Source organism: Lethenteron reissneri, chromosome 31 (assembly GCF_015708825.2).
Source record: "Lethenteron reissneri isolate LAM-NWPU_2019-01 chromosome 31, ASM1570882v1, whole genome shotgun sequence".
NCBI lineage: Eukaryota > Metazoa > Chordata > Hyperoartia > Petromyzontiformes > Petromyzontidae > Lethenteron > Lethenteron reissneri.
Genome location: NC_083809.1, coordinates 209,912 through 228,771, shown reverse-complemented (window position 1 = coordinate 228,771; position 18,860 = coordinate 209,912). Strand labels below are relative to the sequence as shown.

Genomic DNA, 18,860 nt, shown 5'->3' with positions numbered 1-18,860 from the left:
ACAACACGTGACCCACACACCTCTACAACACGTGACCCACACACCTCTACAACACGTGACCCACACACCTCTACAACACGTGACCCACACACCTCTACAACACGTGACCCACACACCTCTACAACACGTGACCCACACACCTCTACAACACGCAAACAAAAGACAAATACCCCCCCCCCCTCCCATATATCCTGAGCAAACTATTGGGGCGAGTGCTATTAGCGAGCACCTATGAAGGTCGGAACAGCACACGAGAGGGTGGCTGGCCGACACCACGCCCGGCCCCCTTTGTCTCCCGAGTGGGAATGTTTACACAACGCACCAGCTACTCATTTAACGCTGGGTCGATCTATACACAAATACAAAGATGCCCCGTGTAGCCTTAACAGACTGTTGGGGCAAGTGCTGTTAGCGAGCACCTATGAAGGCCGGGACGGCACGCGAGGGATGGCCAGCACCACGCTCGGCCACCGCACCAGGTATCCACTCGAGGCTGAGTCTACCTACACGCGCACGTACACACACAGAGAACACAGAACACGCATAAACACATGCGGCAGGCAGCAACGACCGCCAAAAAAAATTACACGACAAACCGCGTCTCATTGTTTAAACCCACCCATCACATCTCGTCCCGAACTCCTATTTTGCAATTTAGCATTCCTTCCACGGCCCGCTAACCCCAAACCCTCTACCCCCCCCCCCCCAGCTTCATCGCCCTCCACCTTACCTCCCACCCACCCACCCACCCCTACCCACCCCCCGAAGAAAGGTAGATCCAAGTGAAACATCCTGAAGATTTTCACGTCTGCGCGTCAATAGCCAATTTGCATATCACGGGGCGGTGGTGGTGGTGGTGGTCGGGGTGACAGCGAAGCCAGGCTAGTGGCTGCAGTTGCTTGTCCACATCACCCCCTCCCACCACCACCCACCGACTCCACCCAGCCTCCACCCACCACCCCACCCCCCACACCGCCGCACACTCAACCCACAGCGCCCCCACCACTAAACCACTCCATCCTGCCTCCAGACACACACTCTGCAAGAGGCACCTCCTCCCCAAAAACCTCAAGACCCACACCACCCCACCCACCACCACCACCACCCCCCCACCCACCCCCCCACGTCGCGTTAAAAAGGAAAAACCCGTGGCTGGGTCTTGCTCGAATGCCGGACTCGACTGGGCTATGACTTCGGCATTGGTGCTGCACCCGGGTCTGGGGGAGCGCGTCATGTTCCTTTACGACAACGGCGCCTTGGACGGCATCGGCAAGGGGACGCTGCAGCAAGACAGCATGGCGCCCGCGAACGCTGGACAGACGGGTTAGTGTGTCTTGGGGTGTGGTGTGTGTGTGGGGTGTGTGTGTTTCAGTGGGGGAGCGGTAGTGTAGCGGTTAGCGCGCTGCGCTATGAACCCTTGCGACCAGGGTTCGATTCCCGCTCACGGCCAACACCAGTGACGATTATCTGAACCGCTCGTGGGCCTCCCCTAGGTCGACTCAGCCTGAAATGAGTACCTGGTGCGGTGTGTGAACATCGCCACTGGGGAGGCAAAGGCGGTCGGGCGTGGTGCTGGCCACCCACCCCCTCGTGTACCGTTCTGGCCTTCATAGGTGCTCGCTAACAGCACTTGCCCCTATAGTCTGTTAAGGCTATACGGGGGATCTTTTTTGTATTGTATTGTATTGTGGTGTGTGTGTGTCGTGGTGTGTGTGTGTTTCGTGGTGTGTGTTTCGTGGTGTGTGTGTTTCGTGGTGTGTGTGTTTGTGTGCTATGAACCTGGCGACCCGGGTTCGATTCCCGCTCACGGCCGACACCGGTGACGATTATCTGAACCGGTCCTGGGCTTCCTCTAGGTCGACTAAGTCTCAAATGAGTACCTGGTGCGATGTGTAAACATCGCCACTAGGGGAGACAAAGGCGGCCGGGCGTGGTGTTGGCCACCCACCACCTCGTGTGCCGTGCCGGCCTTCATAGGTGCTCGCTAACAGCACTTGCCCCTGCAGTCTGTTAAGGCTATACGGGGGATCTTTGTCTTTGTTTGGTGTATGGTATGTGTGTGTCGTGTGTGGTGGTGGTGTGTGTGTCGTGGTGTATGTGGTGGTGTGTGTGTGGTGGGGTGTGTGTGGTGTGTGTGTGTGGTGTGTGTGTGTGTGGTGTGTGTGTGATGGTGTGTGGGGAGCGGTGGTGTAGCGGTCAACGCTCTGCGCTACGAACCTATAGACCCAGGTTCGATTCCCGCTCATGGCCAACCCCAGTGGCCATTATCCTAACCCGTCCTGGGCCTCCCCCAGGTCGACTCAGCCTCAAATGAGTACCTGGCTTGCGGGGTGTAAACATCGCCACTGGAGAGACAAAGGCGGCCGGGCGTAGAGCTGGCCACACCCTTTGCGTGCCTCTGCGGCCTTCATAGGTGCTCGCTAATAGCACTTGCCCCAACAGTCTGTTAAGACTATACGGGGATCTTTGTCTTGGGGGATGTGTGTGTGTCGTGGTATGTGTACTAGTTGTGGCGTGAGTGTGTTGTGGTGTGTGTACTAGTTGTGTGTGTGGTGCTGTGTGTTGCGGCAAGAGTGCTATTAACGAGCACCTACGAAGGCCGACACGGCACACGAGGGATGTGGGTGGCCAGTACAACAACAGTCTGTTACAGTCTACACGGGCGGATCTTTGTGCGTGTGTTGGGTGCGTGTGAGCGTGTGCGTGTTGGTTGTGGGTGTGTGGTGTATGAGGAACGGTGGCGCAGTGGTTAGCGCTACGCCGCGCTACGAACCCGGCTTACCCGAGTTAGATTCCCGCTCACGGCCAGCAACCAGTTACGATTATCTGAACCGGTCCTGGGCCTCGCCTAAGTCGACTCGGCCTCAAATGAGTACCTGGCGCGGTGTGTAAGCATCGTCACTGGAGAGACAAAGGTGGTCGGGCGTGGTGCTGGCCAACCACCCCCTCGTGTGCCGTTCCGGCCTTCAAACGTTCTCGCTAACAGCACTTGCCCCAACAGTCTGTTAAGGCTATACGGGGGATATTTGTCCTACTGGACATGTGAAAGAGCTTCACATGTTCATCGGATTTCTCCAGGATAAATAAAGATTCTGATTCTGCGCGTATGGAGTTGGGGGAGCCGTGGCGCAGTGGTTAGCGCGCTGCGATTCAACGAATCCATCAAGGGCCAAGTTCGATTGCACCTCCCCCCCTAGGTCGGCTCAGCCTTAAATGTGTGACCCGGTGCGGTGAAAAAGGGCGGCCAGGAGTGGTGTTAGCAAGGAGCGCCTTCATCTGTGCTATTCCCTAACAAAACTTGCCCCAACAGTCTGTACGGGGGGATCTTTTGTCTTTGTGTTTTATACATAGGTGGGGAGTAGTGGCGCAGTGGTTAGCGCACTGCGCTCTGAATTCCAGAAAAGCCCGAGTTGGAGTCTCGCTTACGCTCTTGCCAATATATCGGACGTCATTTGAAGCGACGATCTAAACCAGTTCCTGAGATCGACTGAAATGAGTGGCCTGGTGCGATTTTTTCTAAAATATCCGCACCGGGGGAGACAAAGGCGGTCGGCAATGCGTGGTTCTGGCCAGGCCAATGCCTCCCTTTGTGCGCCCCATGATAGACGCCATCCTCTGATCGGTTCTCGCAGCAGTCACTTGCCCTAAACTCCCGTGCCGGCTACACTGATGATCTTCATATTATTCACAAAAAAATAAAAAGACAAAGATCCCCCGTATAGCCTTAACAGACTGTAGGGGCAAGTGCTGTTAGCGAGCACCTAAGAAGGCCGGAACGGTACGCGAGGGGGTGGGTGGCCAGCACCACGCCCGACCGCCTTTGTCTCCCCAGTGGCGATGTTTACTCACCACACCAGGTACTTATTTCAGGCTGAGTCGACCTAGGGGAGGCCCAGGACCGGTTCAGATAATCGCGTATTGGCCGTGAGCGGGAATCGAACCCGGATCGCCAGGTTCATAGCGCAGCGCGCTAACCGCTGCACTACCGCTCCCCACACACACTCACGTGTGTGTGTCGTTTGTGTGCGCGAGAGAGATTGATTGCATGTACAGTACTGTACGCACGATGGGGGGTGGTAATGATTGCATCGATTGTGATCATGCGTCGTCGACGTCGTGGTTCATTCGCGCTTGTCCCGTGATTATCGTGATCTATACAATCATGAAGAGGCCGCTGATGATTGCATCTAGACATCGTCTTCGTATCTTCGGACAGCATCGTCATCATCGCAAACGGCACGCGTCATCATCTCGATAAAATTTGACCGCGAGCCAAGAAGGAACATCGCGGATACTCGCCGCGGTTGCGTGACAGTCTCCAAATAAATTATTATATTACCTCCATAATAATCATCATCAATATTGTCATTATCATTGCGTGCTGTGGCATCGCCACAGCATCGTGTACAACACCACCATCATCATCATCATCATCCTATCGATGACTTTGTCATTGCACCATCATTATCAGCATCGTTACCAACATCATCATCCGCATGCCTTCTACGTGGCTGGACTACTACACGCATCGCGTGCGCTTCAAAAGATCACAGAACACAGCCACCGTCAGCATCACGAGCACTGCATCGTCATCATCATCAATCTGCATCGCCGAGTTCTCTTAGCAGCGCGACTCCACCGCTCCCCACAATGCGCACACGTGTTCGTGTGTGCGCATTCGGTAACACAAAAACAAAGATCACCCGTGTAGCCTTGACATACTGTAGAGGGGCAAGTCGTGTTAGCGAGCACCTATGAATGCCGGGCACGGCACACGAGGGGGTGGGTGGCCAACGCCACGCCCGGCCGCCTTTGTCTCCCCAGTGGCGATGTTTGCGCACGGCACCAGGTTGCTCGTTTGAGGCGACCTCGGGGAGGCCCACGACCGGTTCAGATAGTCGTCGCTGGTGTTGGCCGTGAGCACGTGTACACACACGCACGCACACACGCACGTGTACACGTGGCACACAATCCACACAATCCACCATTTAACACGTAGCAGACTTTCGCGACCAATATCGTCCACAATAGAGGTTGTTTTGGTGAGATCGCGAAAATATAAAATATATAAATGCTGTGGCTTGGTTCTCCAACACACCGTTTAGTGCTGTACTAGTGACGAATTGGCCACGTTCTATATACGTAACAACCCATACTAGTTGACTGTGTCGGGTGGTGGCGGGTTTAACGACACACGCGATCTAACCCAACACAAACCTCTAATATTGACAACTCACCATACATCCATCCGCGCGCGCGCGCGTACACTATCGTATCATCATCAATCAAATCACCCACTACCGCCACGTGTGTGTCTCACCCCCCTCCCCCCCCCCCATCGCTTGACAGACGGCGTGAAGACCTCCTCCTCCTCCTCGTGCCCACCTTGCCAGGCCCCGCAAGGTTCCCCGACGGCCGCCACCCTCGGCTACGGCTACCCCTTCGGCGCGAGCGGCTACTACGGCTGCCGCGTGGGTCACGGAATGGGCGCCCACGTGAAAGCGACCTGCGGATCGGCGGCGCAGACGGCGGCCGCGAGCCTCGCCTCGGGCTACGGGCCGCACTCGCTCGTCGACAAATACGTGCAGGACGTCTCCGTGGGACTACAACCGAGCAACGGCGTCGGCTCATCCGTTGCTGCTGGAGGCGGCGGCGTCGGTGGTGGCGGCGGCGGCGGTGGTATCGGTGGTGGTGGAGGCGGTGTCGTTGGTGGTGGTGGTGGTATTGGTGGAGGCGGTGTGGGTGATGATTACACGAGCGGGCGTGCAGCTAAAGACTTCGCCTTCTACCCCAGCTACGGCAGCGCTTATCACCACCACCACCACCATCATCAGCACATGCCGGGCTACTTAGACATGCCCGTGGTGCCGCACGCGTCGCTCGCCCCGCCGAGCGAAGGTCGCCACGACCCCATCCTTCACCACGGAATGGACGGATACCACCATCAGCCGTGGGCGCTGCCCAATGGATGGAACGGGCAAATGTACTGCGCCAAGGAGCAGAGTCAGCTGTCACACCTGTGGAAGTCGCCGCTCGCAGGTGAGGTCGGAGTGAGTGCGAGTGGCTGTGAGCGGCGTGGGTGTGTGTGTGTCTGTGTGTGTGTGTACACGGGTGTGTCTGTGTGTGTACACGGGTGTCTGTGTGTGTGTACAAGGATGAGTGTCTGTGTGTGTGTACACGGGTAAGGGTCTGTGTGTGTGTACACGGGTGTCTCTGTGTGTGTGTGTATACGGGTGTCTGTGTGTGTGTACACGGGTGTCTGTGTGTGTGTACACGGGTGTCTGTGTGTGTGTGTACACGGGTGAGTGTCTGTGTGTGTGTGTACACGGGTGTCTGTGTGTGTGTACACGGGTGTCTGGGTGAGTATCTGTGTACATGGATAAGGGTTTGTGTGTGTACACGGGTGTCTGTGTGTACACGGGTAAGGGTCTGTGTGTGTGTGTGTAGACGGGTGAGTGGCTATGTGTGTGTGTACACGTGTGTGTCTGTGTGTACAAGGGTGTCTGTGTGTGTGTGTGTACACGGGTGAGTATCTGTGTGTGTGTACACGGGTGTATGTGTGTGTACACGGGTGTGTGTCTGTGTGTGTGTGTGTACACGGGTGTCTGTGTGTGAGTGTACAAGGGTGGGGGAGCGGTGGTGCAGCGGTTAGCACGCTACGCTACGAACCTGGCGACCCGGGTTCGATTCCCGCTCACGGCCAACACCAGTGCCGATTATCTGAATCGGTACCGGGCCTTCCCTAGGTCGACTTGGCCTCAAATGAGTACCTGGTTGGGTGTGTAAAATCATCGCCACTTGGGAGACAAAGACGGCCGGGCGTGGTGTTGGCCACCCACCCCCTCGGGTGCAGTGCCGAGTTTTGTCTTTTGGAGGTGTGAGTGTGCAGGGGAGTGTGTGTCGGTGTTGTACACGTTCGCGTTGTAGAGGTCTGCGTGTGCATACGTACCTGCTGTCATGTGCAAAAATCACCACTGGGGAGACAAAGGCGGCCGGGCGTGGTGTGGGCCAACCCCCACCCCCTCGTGTGCCGTTTCGGCCTTTATAGGTGCTGCTCGCTAACAGCACTTGCCCCTACAGTCTGTTGAGGCTACACGGGGGGATCTTTTTCGTTTGTCTTTGGGCGCGTGTGTGTGTGTGTTGTGTCTGTGGGGGGAGCGATGGTGCAAGCGGTTAGAGCGCTGCGTTATGAACCCGGCGTCCCAAGTTCAATTCCCGCTCACGGCCATCAACATCAGTGACGATTATCTGAATTGGTGCTGGGCCTCCCCTCGGTCGACTGGGTCTCACATGAGTACCTGGTGCGGTGTGTAAACATCGCCACTGGGGAGACAAAGGCGGTCGGGCGCGGTGCCGGACACCCACCCCCCTCGTGTGCCGTGCCGGCCTTCGTAGGTGCTACTCGCTAATAGGACTTGCCCCAACAGTGTGTTAGGGCTATTTGGGGGATCTTTGTCTTTGCGTGTGGATGTGTGTATTTGCGTCAGGGAGTTGTGTGTTTATCTCTGTGTGTGTGTGAGCGAGTGTGTGTTGTCTTTTATATACGCGTTTGTAAACGTTGTGTTTTTGTTGTATGTGTGTGTGTGGTATACTGCATTGTGTGTTTGTATATGCGTGAGGATGGGCTGTGTTTATGTATTTGGGTGTACGTGTGTGTTTGCGTGTTCGTGGGGAGCGGTGGCGCAGCGGTTAGCGCGCTGCGCTACGAACCCAGCGGCCCGAGTTCGATTTTCGCTCACGATCAACACCGGTGGTGACGATTACCTGAACCGGTCCTGGGCGTCCCCCTAGGTCGACTCGGCCTCAAATGAGTACCTGGTGTGGTGTGTAAAATTATCGCCACTGGGGAGACAAAGACGGCCGGGCGTGGTGCTGACCACCCACCCTCTCGTGTGCCGTGCCGGCCTTCGTAGGTGCTCGCTAACAGCACTTGCCCCAACAGTCTGTTACAGGCTACACGGGGGGAGCTGTGTTTTTGTCTGTTTCGTACGTGGATAATAAATACGTGTTGCGAGTTATATGTGTGTAGCAACACGTGTGCGTGTAGCGATGCGTGTGTGTGTGTATTATGTGTGCTTTAGTATGCTTTGCGTGAAATGCGCATGTTTTATAATTATTCATGTAAAATACATAGTCTTGTATATTGTTTACACTTTTCTGTTTACAATTGCATATTACATACACACACACCTGTGGCTATTACGCATGCTAATTTATGTACACACACACAAAGTTGTATAACGTCCGTGCGATTTATTTATACATTGTGTATATTGTATATATAAGGTTCGTAATTATTGTGTACACACGGCATACAAACGAGTGTAATATTGTGTGTATCTACATATATATGTACACACCGCGTGTAAATTGTTAATGAAATTGGTATGTATATGTGGAATATATATTAAGCGAGTGTATATATTATGTACAGCCTGTATGTACACAACACTACACACATAGTGTACATCAATGCCATGTGCTCATTGCGTATTATAATCCGTATGTAATCGTTACGTGCATATCTAACAAGTACATACATATATGTGTACATTCACAGAGTTTCATATTCTTGGTTATTTCGGTAAAGTCACGTAGAAGGGAAATAATAAGATAATAAAAATAAAACAATACATTTCTCACGACGTTTCGATTGCAACACAAGAAATCATCGTCAGGTGTGAAAACCACAGCAAGAAATGTTTTGAAAAAAGTGGAGCGTGTGTGTGTGTATATATATAGTTGTGTGTGTGTATATAAAAAGATCCCCCATATAGCCTTAGCAGACTGTAGGGGCAAGTGCTGTTAGCGAGCACCTATGAAGGCCGCAACGGTACACGAGGGGGTGGGTGGCCAGCACCACGCCCGACCGCCTTTGTCTCCCTAGTGGTGATGTTTACACACCGCAGCAGGTACTAATTTGAGGCTGAGTCGACCTAGAGGAGGCCCAGGACCGGTTCAGATAATCGTCACTGATGTTGGCCGTGAGCGGGAATCGAACCCGGGTCGCCGGGTTCATAGCGCAGCGCACTAACCGCTACACCACCGCTCCCCATATACACACACACACACACCCAACTGTAATGATGCAATGTAATTTGTGTGTACGTATCAAAGACGTCCACACGCATGGTGCGTGCAGATTGTACGCACTGTGTGAATGTGTACGTGCACGCTCACTCTCGTGTTGTAACGGTGGCATTCGTGAGTGTGCACACAATCAATTCCACAGGTAAATACGCGAACCGTGCGCATGCAGTCGATGTGTGCGGTATACGCACGGTACCGATAACCGTATTAAACAAAACAAAAACCGGTTAATACCGGTTACCGGTTTGGCCCCCACATGTAGAAATACTGTGCAGCTTCCAAAACACGTCTAAATCGGGGCTCGTTCATCCAAAATAACAAGGAGAAACATTTGCTTCGAATTCGGCACAACAACAACAACAGAAACTACAATATTGATAGAGCCTCAACGTATGCGATCACAGGACGCTACTTAATAACGTCAAACCGTACGTGCGGGTTTTTTTTTGCGTGCAATTGCTATCTTATTAAGAAGGGCACGCGCGCAACAATGATTTGCAATACCGCGTCACGAATCGTTGTTGAGCTTGTTTTAGATTATCGAAAATAATTAGGAGGGGGAGGGGGGGGGCGTTGTGGTTGATGTTTTTGTTTTGTTACTTTGCAAATGGAGCTGTCGGGAGCTTCGAAGCAGTCCGCGTTAAAAGAGCCGCGTGATGCCGACCCTTGCGCAAGGCAATTACCCACCCCCCCCCTCCGGCTCCGCTCGGCTATCACGAAATCACACCGCGTGTCCCTTTACACCCAATTCACGCCGGCTGCGTTCATATAATTAAAATGCACGATGGAGCTCAGTGCGCGTGCGTGTGTACACGCGTTCCACGTGCGCGTGCGCAAACGCCACGTGTTCCGCGCGACGCCAGACCGCGTGACTTGCTTGGCGCGTCACGTGGGAAAGAGTTGAACAATCATCGGGCGCGCGCGGCGTGGAACGAGTCCGCGTGTATTTGAAGGCGGCGAGTTATGGTGAACCCTCGTCGGTTCGAGTATTAAACGGAAAAACGAGGCGAAAGTAAGCCACGCGGTTTGAATTGTTCGCAGAATAGCAAGGATTACAATTATTTAAAAAATGCAAAAATTCAACTTTAAAAAAGTAACCATCGGTTTCTCGACTTTTGAAACGGGTAAATAAATTCCTGAAACCGGTTCAACTTCATTACCGGTTTTAGTTTAAGGTTCCTCTACTTTTATGGATCGTTCTTTCTGCGCGTGCCCCCAACACAGACGTAGTAAGCATGTACGCGTGTGTGTGCGTCTTGCACACGTAATTCTACATATCAAATACGTACACGCTTAACGTATCAGACACATACACACTCATGAGTATCGTGTCTGTGCGTATACATATCTAATGTAAACAATAATAAACTATCTACATAGACACGCGCATACTTTTCAAGGTAATCGGGTATCCGATGCAATACTCCGTAAGATTTAACCGATGTCGAAAATGTATTTAAATCAATACGTAAAAATCCAGTACATGGTCTTCAACACACCATACATGTTCTAGATTTGAAGCTTTCGTGATTGCAATAATTCATACTCTTAGGTTTTTTCGGTAAAGTCACGTAGGTAAAAATAAAAATAATAGAAATAATAAAAGAAATAAAATGATAAATCACGACGTTTCGGAGGCAACACAAGTCTCCGTCATCAGGTGTGACGGTCCCACCTAAGAGTATACACCTTACATGGTGTAAGACCATAATACCCATATTGTATGGTACACTTAAACAAACGTACGACTATCGTATGCAACTTATGTAATTTTTACTTATATATACTTGATCTATTTTAGGTATTTTTATTAATTAGTAATTTCCTTTTACTTTCGTTGTGTTGAATTGTTTGTTGTTGCAACTTTCTGCCCCCCCCGCCCCCCACTGCACATCTGTGAAAAAGAGCTTCATAGCTCATCGGATTTCTCCAGGATAAATAAAGATTGTGAGTCTGCATACCGGTGCTTGGGTGCGTATCGTTTTATTGAATAAATATATCGGATAAAATTGCCTTTGAGAATATTGACTCAAAATTATTATTATTATTATTATTATATTTCATCATCAGCATCTATCATCATCAGGCATGATAAATCCACTGCTGGATGAATAACGGCTGTCTTCGCAAGAAGGCCCGCGAGATGATGATCATTTATTTTTGTTCACTAAAAATATATAATTGTGTCTCTGACAAAAAGAAAACGCAAAACAAGCTTGTGTTTAATTTAATCCGGATATATAGCTACAGCTGATCAGTTAATTAACATGGCGGAGGGAGATAATTTCCAGTACAAAGACAAAGATCCCCCCGTATAGCCTACACAGACATTTGGGGCAAGTGCTGTTCGCGAGCACCTATGAAAGCCAGCACGGCACGCATTTAATAGGACACGCACACAGCCACTTGTGAATTTATCTCCTTATAGGATTTCTATTGTTACGAATATTACATTTAAAGTTAGAACATCAAGTATTATTTGCAAGGCCCCTTTTATCAATCACACGCTGGATGATACGCTTCCCTCCCCTCGTCCTCCTCTCCACGCCGTGTCACATCATGGAGGGTTATTTGACCATACTTCACCACACTTGACAATGCGGTTTGTTGCCGAAGGATGTGGTGGAGGAGTGGAGACGGTGGGGTGGTGAGCGCGACCATCACCCATTCAGCTGTCACTTCGCCACCGATGTTAGCCACGGCTGAGACTCGAACAGAGGCTGCTGGATTTTAACTTGTTACCGATTTTTTCTCTCTCTCTCTCAGCGCGTTGTTGCTAACCACTGCGCCACCGCTCGCCCGCTCGTTCCTTCGTGTACACTCTACGGGGTGTGTGTGTGTGGTTTTGTTGTTTCGTTTTATTACCGTCGAACTTATTATCAAGTCGTAGTGCACGTGTAAATATGTACTTCCCACTTGCTTTATCAGAGCTTCCCTAGCAATCGTACACATGGGGGGGGGGGGGGGGGCAGGCGCGCACACGCGCCCACGTGCTCGGCACATGCGTCGCCGTGACTTGGCTCAAACCATCGCCCCCAGTCTGCGCGCGCGCGTGCACGTGCGCGCGTTCGCCTACGACTCGCTTGCACCGCGAAAACAACGCGTTTCCCTCCGAGCAGATTTCCATTGCGTAAAGCGAGCACCCATCGCCACGTCTCCGCCACCGCTCCACCACATTCCCAGCCCCCCCCCCCCCCGTCGCTGATGATTTCACGACATGATGTAACACGTGCGCGCGTCGGAGGAGCGGCGGTGCTGTGGTTGGGGCGCGCCGTGCTGTATCAATGCGCTTCTATCAATTGTCTTCTATGAATTACCTTCGATAAATTATCTTCTAGCAATTATCTGCTAGCAATTATCTTTTATCAATTCCGCAAGCCCTCTCCCCCCCCCCCCCCCCCCATGAGTTCGATACCCGGCCATTGGCTTGCCACCGCTGGCGAGCAATATCCTAGCCGGTACCAAGCTCGTCTTCACCGAGCCGTCGCTGCTGACCCAGAATGGTGAAGTATGGTCAAACAACCCCGCGTGGCCGACAACAACGGTGGGTTCGAGGCGTTTGTCCAGAAATGGCTTGATAAACGGCTGTGTTTTTATTTATATGTAGAGGGTATATATATATGTGCTTTATTTACATCTGAAACCGTGCCATCAGTATGATATGTAATATGTCTCGACAGGTAGGCATTATTGTAGGATCGATGCACGTTCTGATACGAAGTGTTGTACTGTGGTCCGCGTGTGCTGCCACGTCAATACTCCCCGCCTTTAACTAAGCAACGAGCAGCCGAGCAGCGTGGTGAGATATGGTGAAATGCCCGATGCGACCCAGCATTTGATTGACAATAAGTATAACCCGTAAAAACAAAGTTTTTCACTATAAATCCTTTATATGCGTGGCGGCTCGAGTCCTCTCGTCCTCTGGCTTGAGATGGCTGCCACCTATGGTTCAGATAATTGTCTGCCAGTATTAAGCAATTGGTAATTAAATATTTAAGTTGTTTTCACTAAACAGTGTAAAATTTTGGAAAAAAATGTTCACGAACATTAATTGTCTCGCACAACAAGTCTGTGTGCAAAATGTCAGCTCGATTGGATCACGGGAAGTGGGTTATAAAACGACCGAAAGATTTGCACGGTCGTAAGCAAGCAAGCACGGAAGCACGCAAGCAAGCAAGCAAGCGAACTTAATATAAAGGATTTAATAATGGGGCAGGCTACGTGCGACATGTTTCACTCCACCGTCATCATCATCAGCCTCAGCCATGATCAATGCGCTGCTGGATGAAGACTTCTACCATCTCGGTCGGACACCGGAGGTGTTTGACCATACTGCACCGCACTGGTCACTGCAGATTCAGCGAAACGAGCTAGAGGCCCACGACCAGTTCAGCAATCGCTCGCCACTGATGTTAGCCGTGGCCGGTAACCTAACTTCGGGTTCGTAGTGGAATGTGTATGTATGTACTGTACGTTGGACTTCTTTCGCACCGTACGTAGCCAACCTTGGTAATTGGAGGTGCACACAATGAGCTGATCATAATCATCACTCCATCGCCTCCTCCTCCTCGCTCGATGTCCTCTCGCTCACGTTCCATTGCTTGCCTGACACTTCCTCATCATTCAGGGCCACCATCATCATCACATACACTGCATCTTCCATCATCAACACCACCATCCTCATATTCCATCATCATCATCCAACACGCCTGGGTTTTTTTTTGCCGGGTATTCCATTTTCCTCCAACACACATATAAAAGCACTCATTCACTTTTGATGAAAACATACATAGAGAATCGCAGAGCTTGGATAAGTATTGGTACCGCCGGCTCGTCACCGCGTGGCTGCTGCTGCTGCTGCCTTCACTGCCCCTCGTCTGAGGCTCCTCCACCTGGCCCCTCTGAGTCGTTCCCTCTCTCCGAGTCGTCCTCTCGCTCTCTCTCTCTCTCTGAGTCGTCCTCTCGCTCTCGCTGAGTCGTCCCCTCGCTCTCTCTCTCTTTGAGTCATCCTCTATCTCTCTCTTTGAGTCATCCTATCTCCGAGTCGTCCTCTCGTTCTCTCTCTCTCTCTCTTTGAGTCGCTCTCTCTCTCTCTTTGAGTCATCCTCTCGCTCTATCTGAGTCGCCCTCTCGCTCTGAGTCGCCCTCTCGCTCTCGCTGAGTTGTCCCCTCTCTCTCTCTCTCTCTCTTTGAGTCATCCTCTATCTGAGTCGTCCTCTCGCTCTCTCTCTTTCAGTCGCTCTCTCTCTCTTTGAGTCGCCCTCTCGCTCTCGCTGAGTCGTCCCCTCTCTCTCTCTCTGAGTCGTCCTCTCTCTCCTCTGAGAGCGAGGAGCGGACACTGTGCTGCAGTGGCCGCGCCGTTGCTGCAAGTCGCAATCATTGTAATTATAAAACTAAACTTTAATAATACATTTTTCTGCCACGATCAATCGACTGCTGGGTGAAGGTAATGCAACCCCTACGCATCTCTGCTGGTCGTGCACATGCCAACAATCCGCGCATTGTCTGTGCAGTGTTACTAATTGGCTTTGACAGGTACTGAAAATACTTGGCTTCCACATGCACGCATTCCACTGGGCGGTGGCCCGTCTGTTTTGTGTGTATCCCGTGTCCTTTGCTTTACCGGCGAGGTATCCACGATTGTTTTCGTGGGCCGATCGAGACATGCCATTATCAATCCACTGCTGGATGAAGGGGGGGGGGGATTGTTTTAATCATACTTCCCCATGCTGCTCGAGTTGATGATGTTGATGATGGACGATTATCTAAACCGGTCCTGGGCCTCCCCTAGGTCGACTGAGCCTCAAGTGAGTACCTGGTGCGGTGTGTAAACATCACCACTAGGGAGACAAAAGCGGTCGGGTGTGGTGCTGGCCACCCACCTCCTCGTGTACCTTTGCGGCCTTTATAGGTGCTCGCAGAGAGCACTTGCCCCTACAGTCTGTTAAGGCTATATGGGGGATCTTTGTAGTACCGGGGCGGTGGCGTTGTGGGACTGAGAGGTTCAGAATCACAACATGAATTTGGACTGGAGCAATCCGATGAGCTATGAAGCTCATTTTCACAGATGTCCAGTCGGTTACACTCGCCACTGATGTTAGCCGTGGCCGGGAATGGAACTCAGGTGTCGTCCAGAGTTGGTAAACGGAGTGCGCTAACCACGGCGCCACTGCTCCACACGTCGAGTGTAGAGACATCTGTGAAAAAAGAAAGAGCTTCATAGCTCATCGGATTCCTCCAGGATAGATATTCTGATTATAAACAGACACTGATCATTACGTCCTTGTACATGGGTATGCATAGCTGTGTACGCGTAATTGTGTTTTACATGCACGTTGTGCGTACGTATAGTATGCCGTGCAGATATCTGATGTTTGTATACCGTATAGCACTGTATCCACCTTGTACATGTGTAGTGACTGAGTTGGAGACGTACCAACTTCTTGGAGGCAATTATTTAATTAAACACCGAGCACACTTTGTACACTTTATACAATACACACCACACCCTACAATGTTGCACACTCTGCTGTCTCTCGCTTATACGCAACTCCACACTGCGTGCGAGCCTACAACACAACGCTAGCCGTCTGACACTGACGACGCTGAACTAAGACGGTCAACTCCGTCTAGCAGCGCAATTATCAAGTGGAGACGACAGCGGCGATGGTGACGATCTTCAGCAGCGACGACGACGACGAGGAGATCAGACTCCTAACGACAGCCCCGAGCTCCCACCCGGGGTCCTCCTTTTATCCTGTCAGCGTCGCCTCGCTCCGCCCTGGTCACGCCCCTCTTCTGGAACCTACTGGGGGGCTCTGGACGTGTCCCTTCCGTGACCTTTCCCCTAGATCACCTCTCGGGTCTATCACGTGGCCTGCTGTCAATCTGGGCTGCTACAAGCTGCAGATCCCCTTCCCTGCCAGCAGCCAGCGCTGTGCTGCTTAGTGACCAATTCTATGTCACTGCACGTGTACAGCCCTTTGTAATTTACACTGCTGGATGAAGACCTACCCCCAAGGCGTGTGGGTCAAGGGGAGGCTTTGCTTGACCATACTTCACCAAAACATCCGGGAGCATAGACGTGCAGTAGAGTCCAACTATTGATTTTGCTGCACCATCCCTATGCTGCCCGCAAAAAGAAACGTAACCACGAAGCAGTCTGTGCAATTCGGTGGGCATAGTGGCCGCACGTGTGTGTGTGTCAGTGTGTGTCAGTGTGTGTGTGTTGTATTGTGGGGAGCGGTGGTGTAGCGGTTAGCGCGCTGCGCTAAGAACTTGGCGACCCGAGTTCGATTCCCGCTCACGGCCAACACCAGTGACGATTATCTGAACCGACCCTAGGCCTCCCCGAGGTCGACTCGGCCTCAAATGAGTACCTGGTGCGGTCGTAAACATCGCCACTGGGGAGACAAAGGCGGTCGGGCGTGGTGCTAGCCCACCCATCCCCTCGTGTGCCGTTGCGGCCTTCATAGGTGCTCGCTAACAGCCCTTGTCCCTTAAATTTGTTAAGGCTAAACGGGGGATCTTTGTCTTTGTCGTTTTGTACAGCTCCTCGTGATCTCCGGGTGAAAGACGCCATAGTAGTTGTCCATTATTACTATTCGTGATTAATCTGCGTTGCTTCCGAGATCCGAGGAGATGATCGGACACGCCCGAGTGGTCTGGGCACAGGCAAATAATAATAGTAGTACATGGGGCCCAGAGACGGGATTGTGGTGTAGGTTTTTAATGATGTTCTAGACGGGCTAGAGAGCTGAAATTTGGCACAAATATAGCCGAGTCCCTGCTTATGGTACATACAATAGGGAACGTAATTATTTTTTTGTTTCAAACTTTGCTGGGGGGTGGGGGAGGGGGCTACAAGCTGAGGCACGCGCAGATCGCCGATTTGGGGGGCAGCCTCACTCAGCCTGGAGTTCCCCCAACGTTGCTCCGAGTCTCAACACTCACGCGGGATACGAGACCTGTCAGCAGCATCAGCAGCAGCAGCAGGAGTGGACCGAGTAATTCGCCTCCTGCCGTGGAGTGTGACGTTGAAGCCGACTGAAAGCACACAAAGCACGCTTTCGCCTCGGAACACACACGCCTACATACGTGCACGCACGTACTCGACACGCAGGATAAAAGCCCCGTCGTCATAATCATCATCGGCAGTTGTCGTGGTGGAGGTGGACTGAGTAATTCGCCACCGCCCCCGTGGAGTGTGACGCTAAAGCCGATGGTAAAGCAGGGTGGGGGGAGGGAATAATGACGAAACGTTACATTGATCATCAGGCGGGAGGGGGGGACCCCCTTGCGTGGTTAAAGCGCCGCGCCTGAACGAGTCTGAATTTAAAATCAAATCCCGTCTGTTAGTTCAGTTTTGTCTCCGCATCCGTCCGTCCGTCCTTCTCGGGGGTCCACACAACAACGGGGTAGCCGTGGTTCTGGGAAGTCACGCGGTGGGCCCCGCAACGAATAGACACCAGCTCCCGCCATAGGAATGTGGAATTGTGTTCGTCGTTGGCTTTGAAGCGGTAGCGGTGATAGCGAGCGCCGCCCATCGCTCGCCAGCGCGAGGCAGCTTTGCAGCGAAGCGAAGTCCGTGTTTCTGTCTCTCCCGCGATGTGGAAGAGGAGGCCAAAGACCACCGTAGAGGGGCGAACCCGATGGCTCTCTCCCTTAGAGGCCCTTCCGGCGGCAGTGGCGCGAGTAAGCAATTGCGGCGCTGCGCCTTCATCCTTTGACGGGCCTGGCTACGTACGGTGCGAAAGAAATGCAGCATGGTACATACATAACCAACATCGTCGATCAGTGCATCGGCAGCTGCATGATGATGATGATAAGGATGGTACTTCAATGTATTAGTCGTAGTTTATGGTAAAATTACTCGGCACAATCGTCAGCAACACTTCCTTAAAATAAAACAAAAAATGTGGGCGACGTTTCGGGCAGTGGCCCTTCTCCAGTATGCATTGCGTGCCACGAATAAGAGTCATTGAAGAGGGCCGTTGATTGAAACGTTGCGAGTTGACACATGCTGTGTGCTGAAGAAAGGGGGGGGGCCTTGCCCGAAACGTCGCCGATTGTCTCCCCCCCCCCTTCTTAAGGCTAAGGATGTTGTCGACCGTCAGCCAAAAAAACAAGCCGTTCAGTAGTAGTTTAAGGGATTTTTTTATATTTAAATCGAATATTGCAGTTCAGCCGTTCGTCCACAGGTGACGCTGTGGACGAGTGGCCCGCGTTGCACAATATCAGCATGGGAATGTTGATTTCTCTTGGAGGGGAAATCCGCTGAGCTATGAAGCTCTTTTCCATAGATGTCCAGGAGGGGCGCGGGGTAGGAACGCTGCAACAATAAAAACAAGAATCCAAAAACACGCGAGTATAGGAAAGGTAAAAAAAATCACATAAAAATAAAAACAAACAAAACAAAATTTTATCTCACCGGATAAAGCCCCACTGGCAAATTAACGTCTTTTTTTAGAAGCGACCAAGCTATCGCAAATGATAGGTCAACAAAGTTGTTTTGGGGCCGTCCATAAATGACGTCACGCACCTGGGGGGGGGGGGTCAGACATTTATGACGATGTGTGACGAGGGGGGGGGGGGGGGTGAGAAATGTGACGTCTCATCAAAATGCGCAACTTTGAATAAATATAGACAATACGTTCTACTTAAATTTTGATTTAAAGCTTTCGTGACTGCAGGGATTCATATTCTTTACCGAAAGAACCAAGAATACGTTCTACTTAATTAAATAGACTTTTTAATAAATGTTTTCTCCT

General features: G+C 51.7%; 1 protein-coding gene across 1 annotated transcript in view; it reads left to right on the top strand.

Moving 5' to 3' along the window:
• Window positions 1-1,180: 1,180 nt before the first annotated feature.
• The window catches only part of LOC133349831 (homeobox protein Hox-A13a-like), a 34,110-nt gene continuing 16,430 nt past the window's right edge, over window positions 1,181-18,860 (top strand). Inside the window, exons 1-2 of the mRNA XM_061563635.1 lie at window positions 1,181-1,323; window positions 5,350-6,039. Of these exons, the coding sequence (XP_061419619.1) occupies window positions 1,188-1,323; window positions 5,350-6,039 (826 nt within the window). The 5' untranslated portion in view covers window positions 1,181-1,187. The remainder of the gene's footprint in view (window positions 1,324-5,349; window positions 6,040-18,860) is intronic.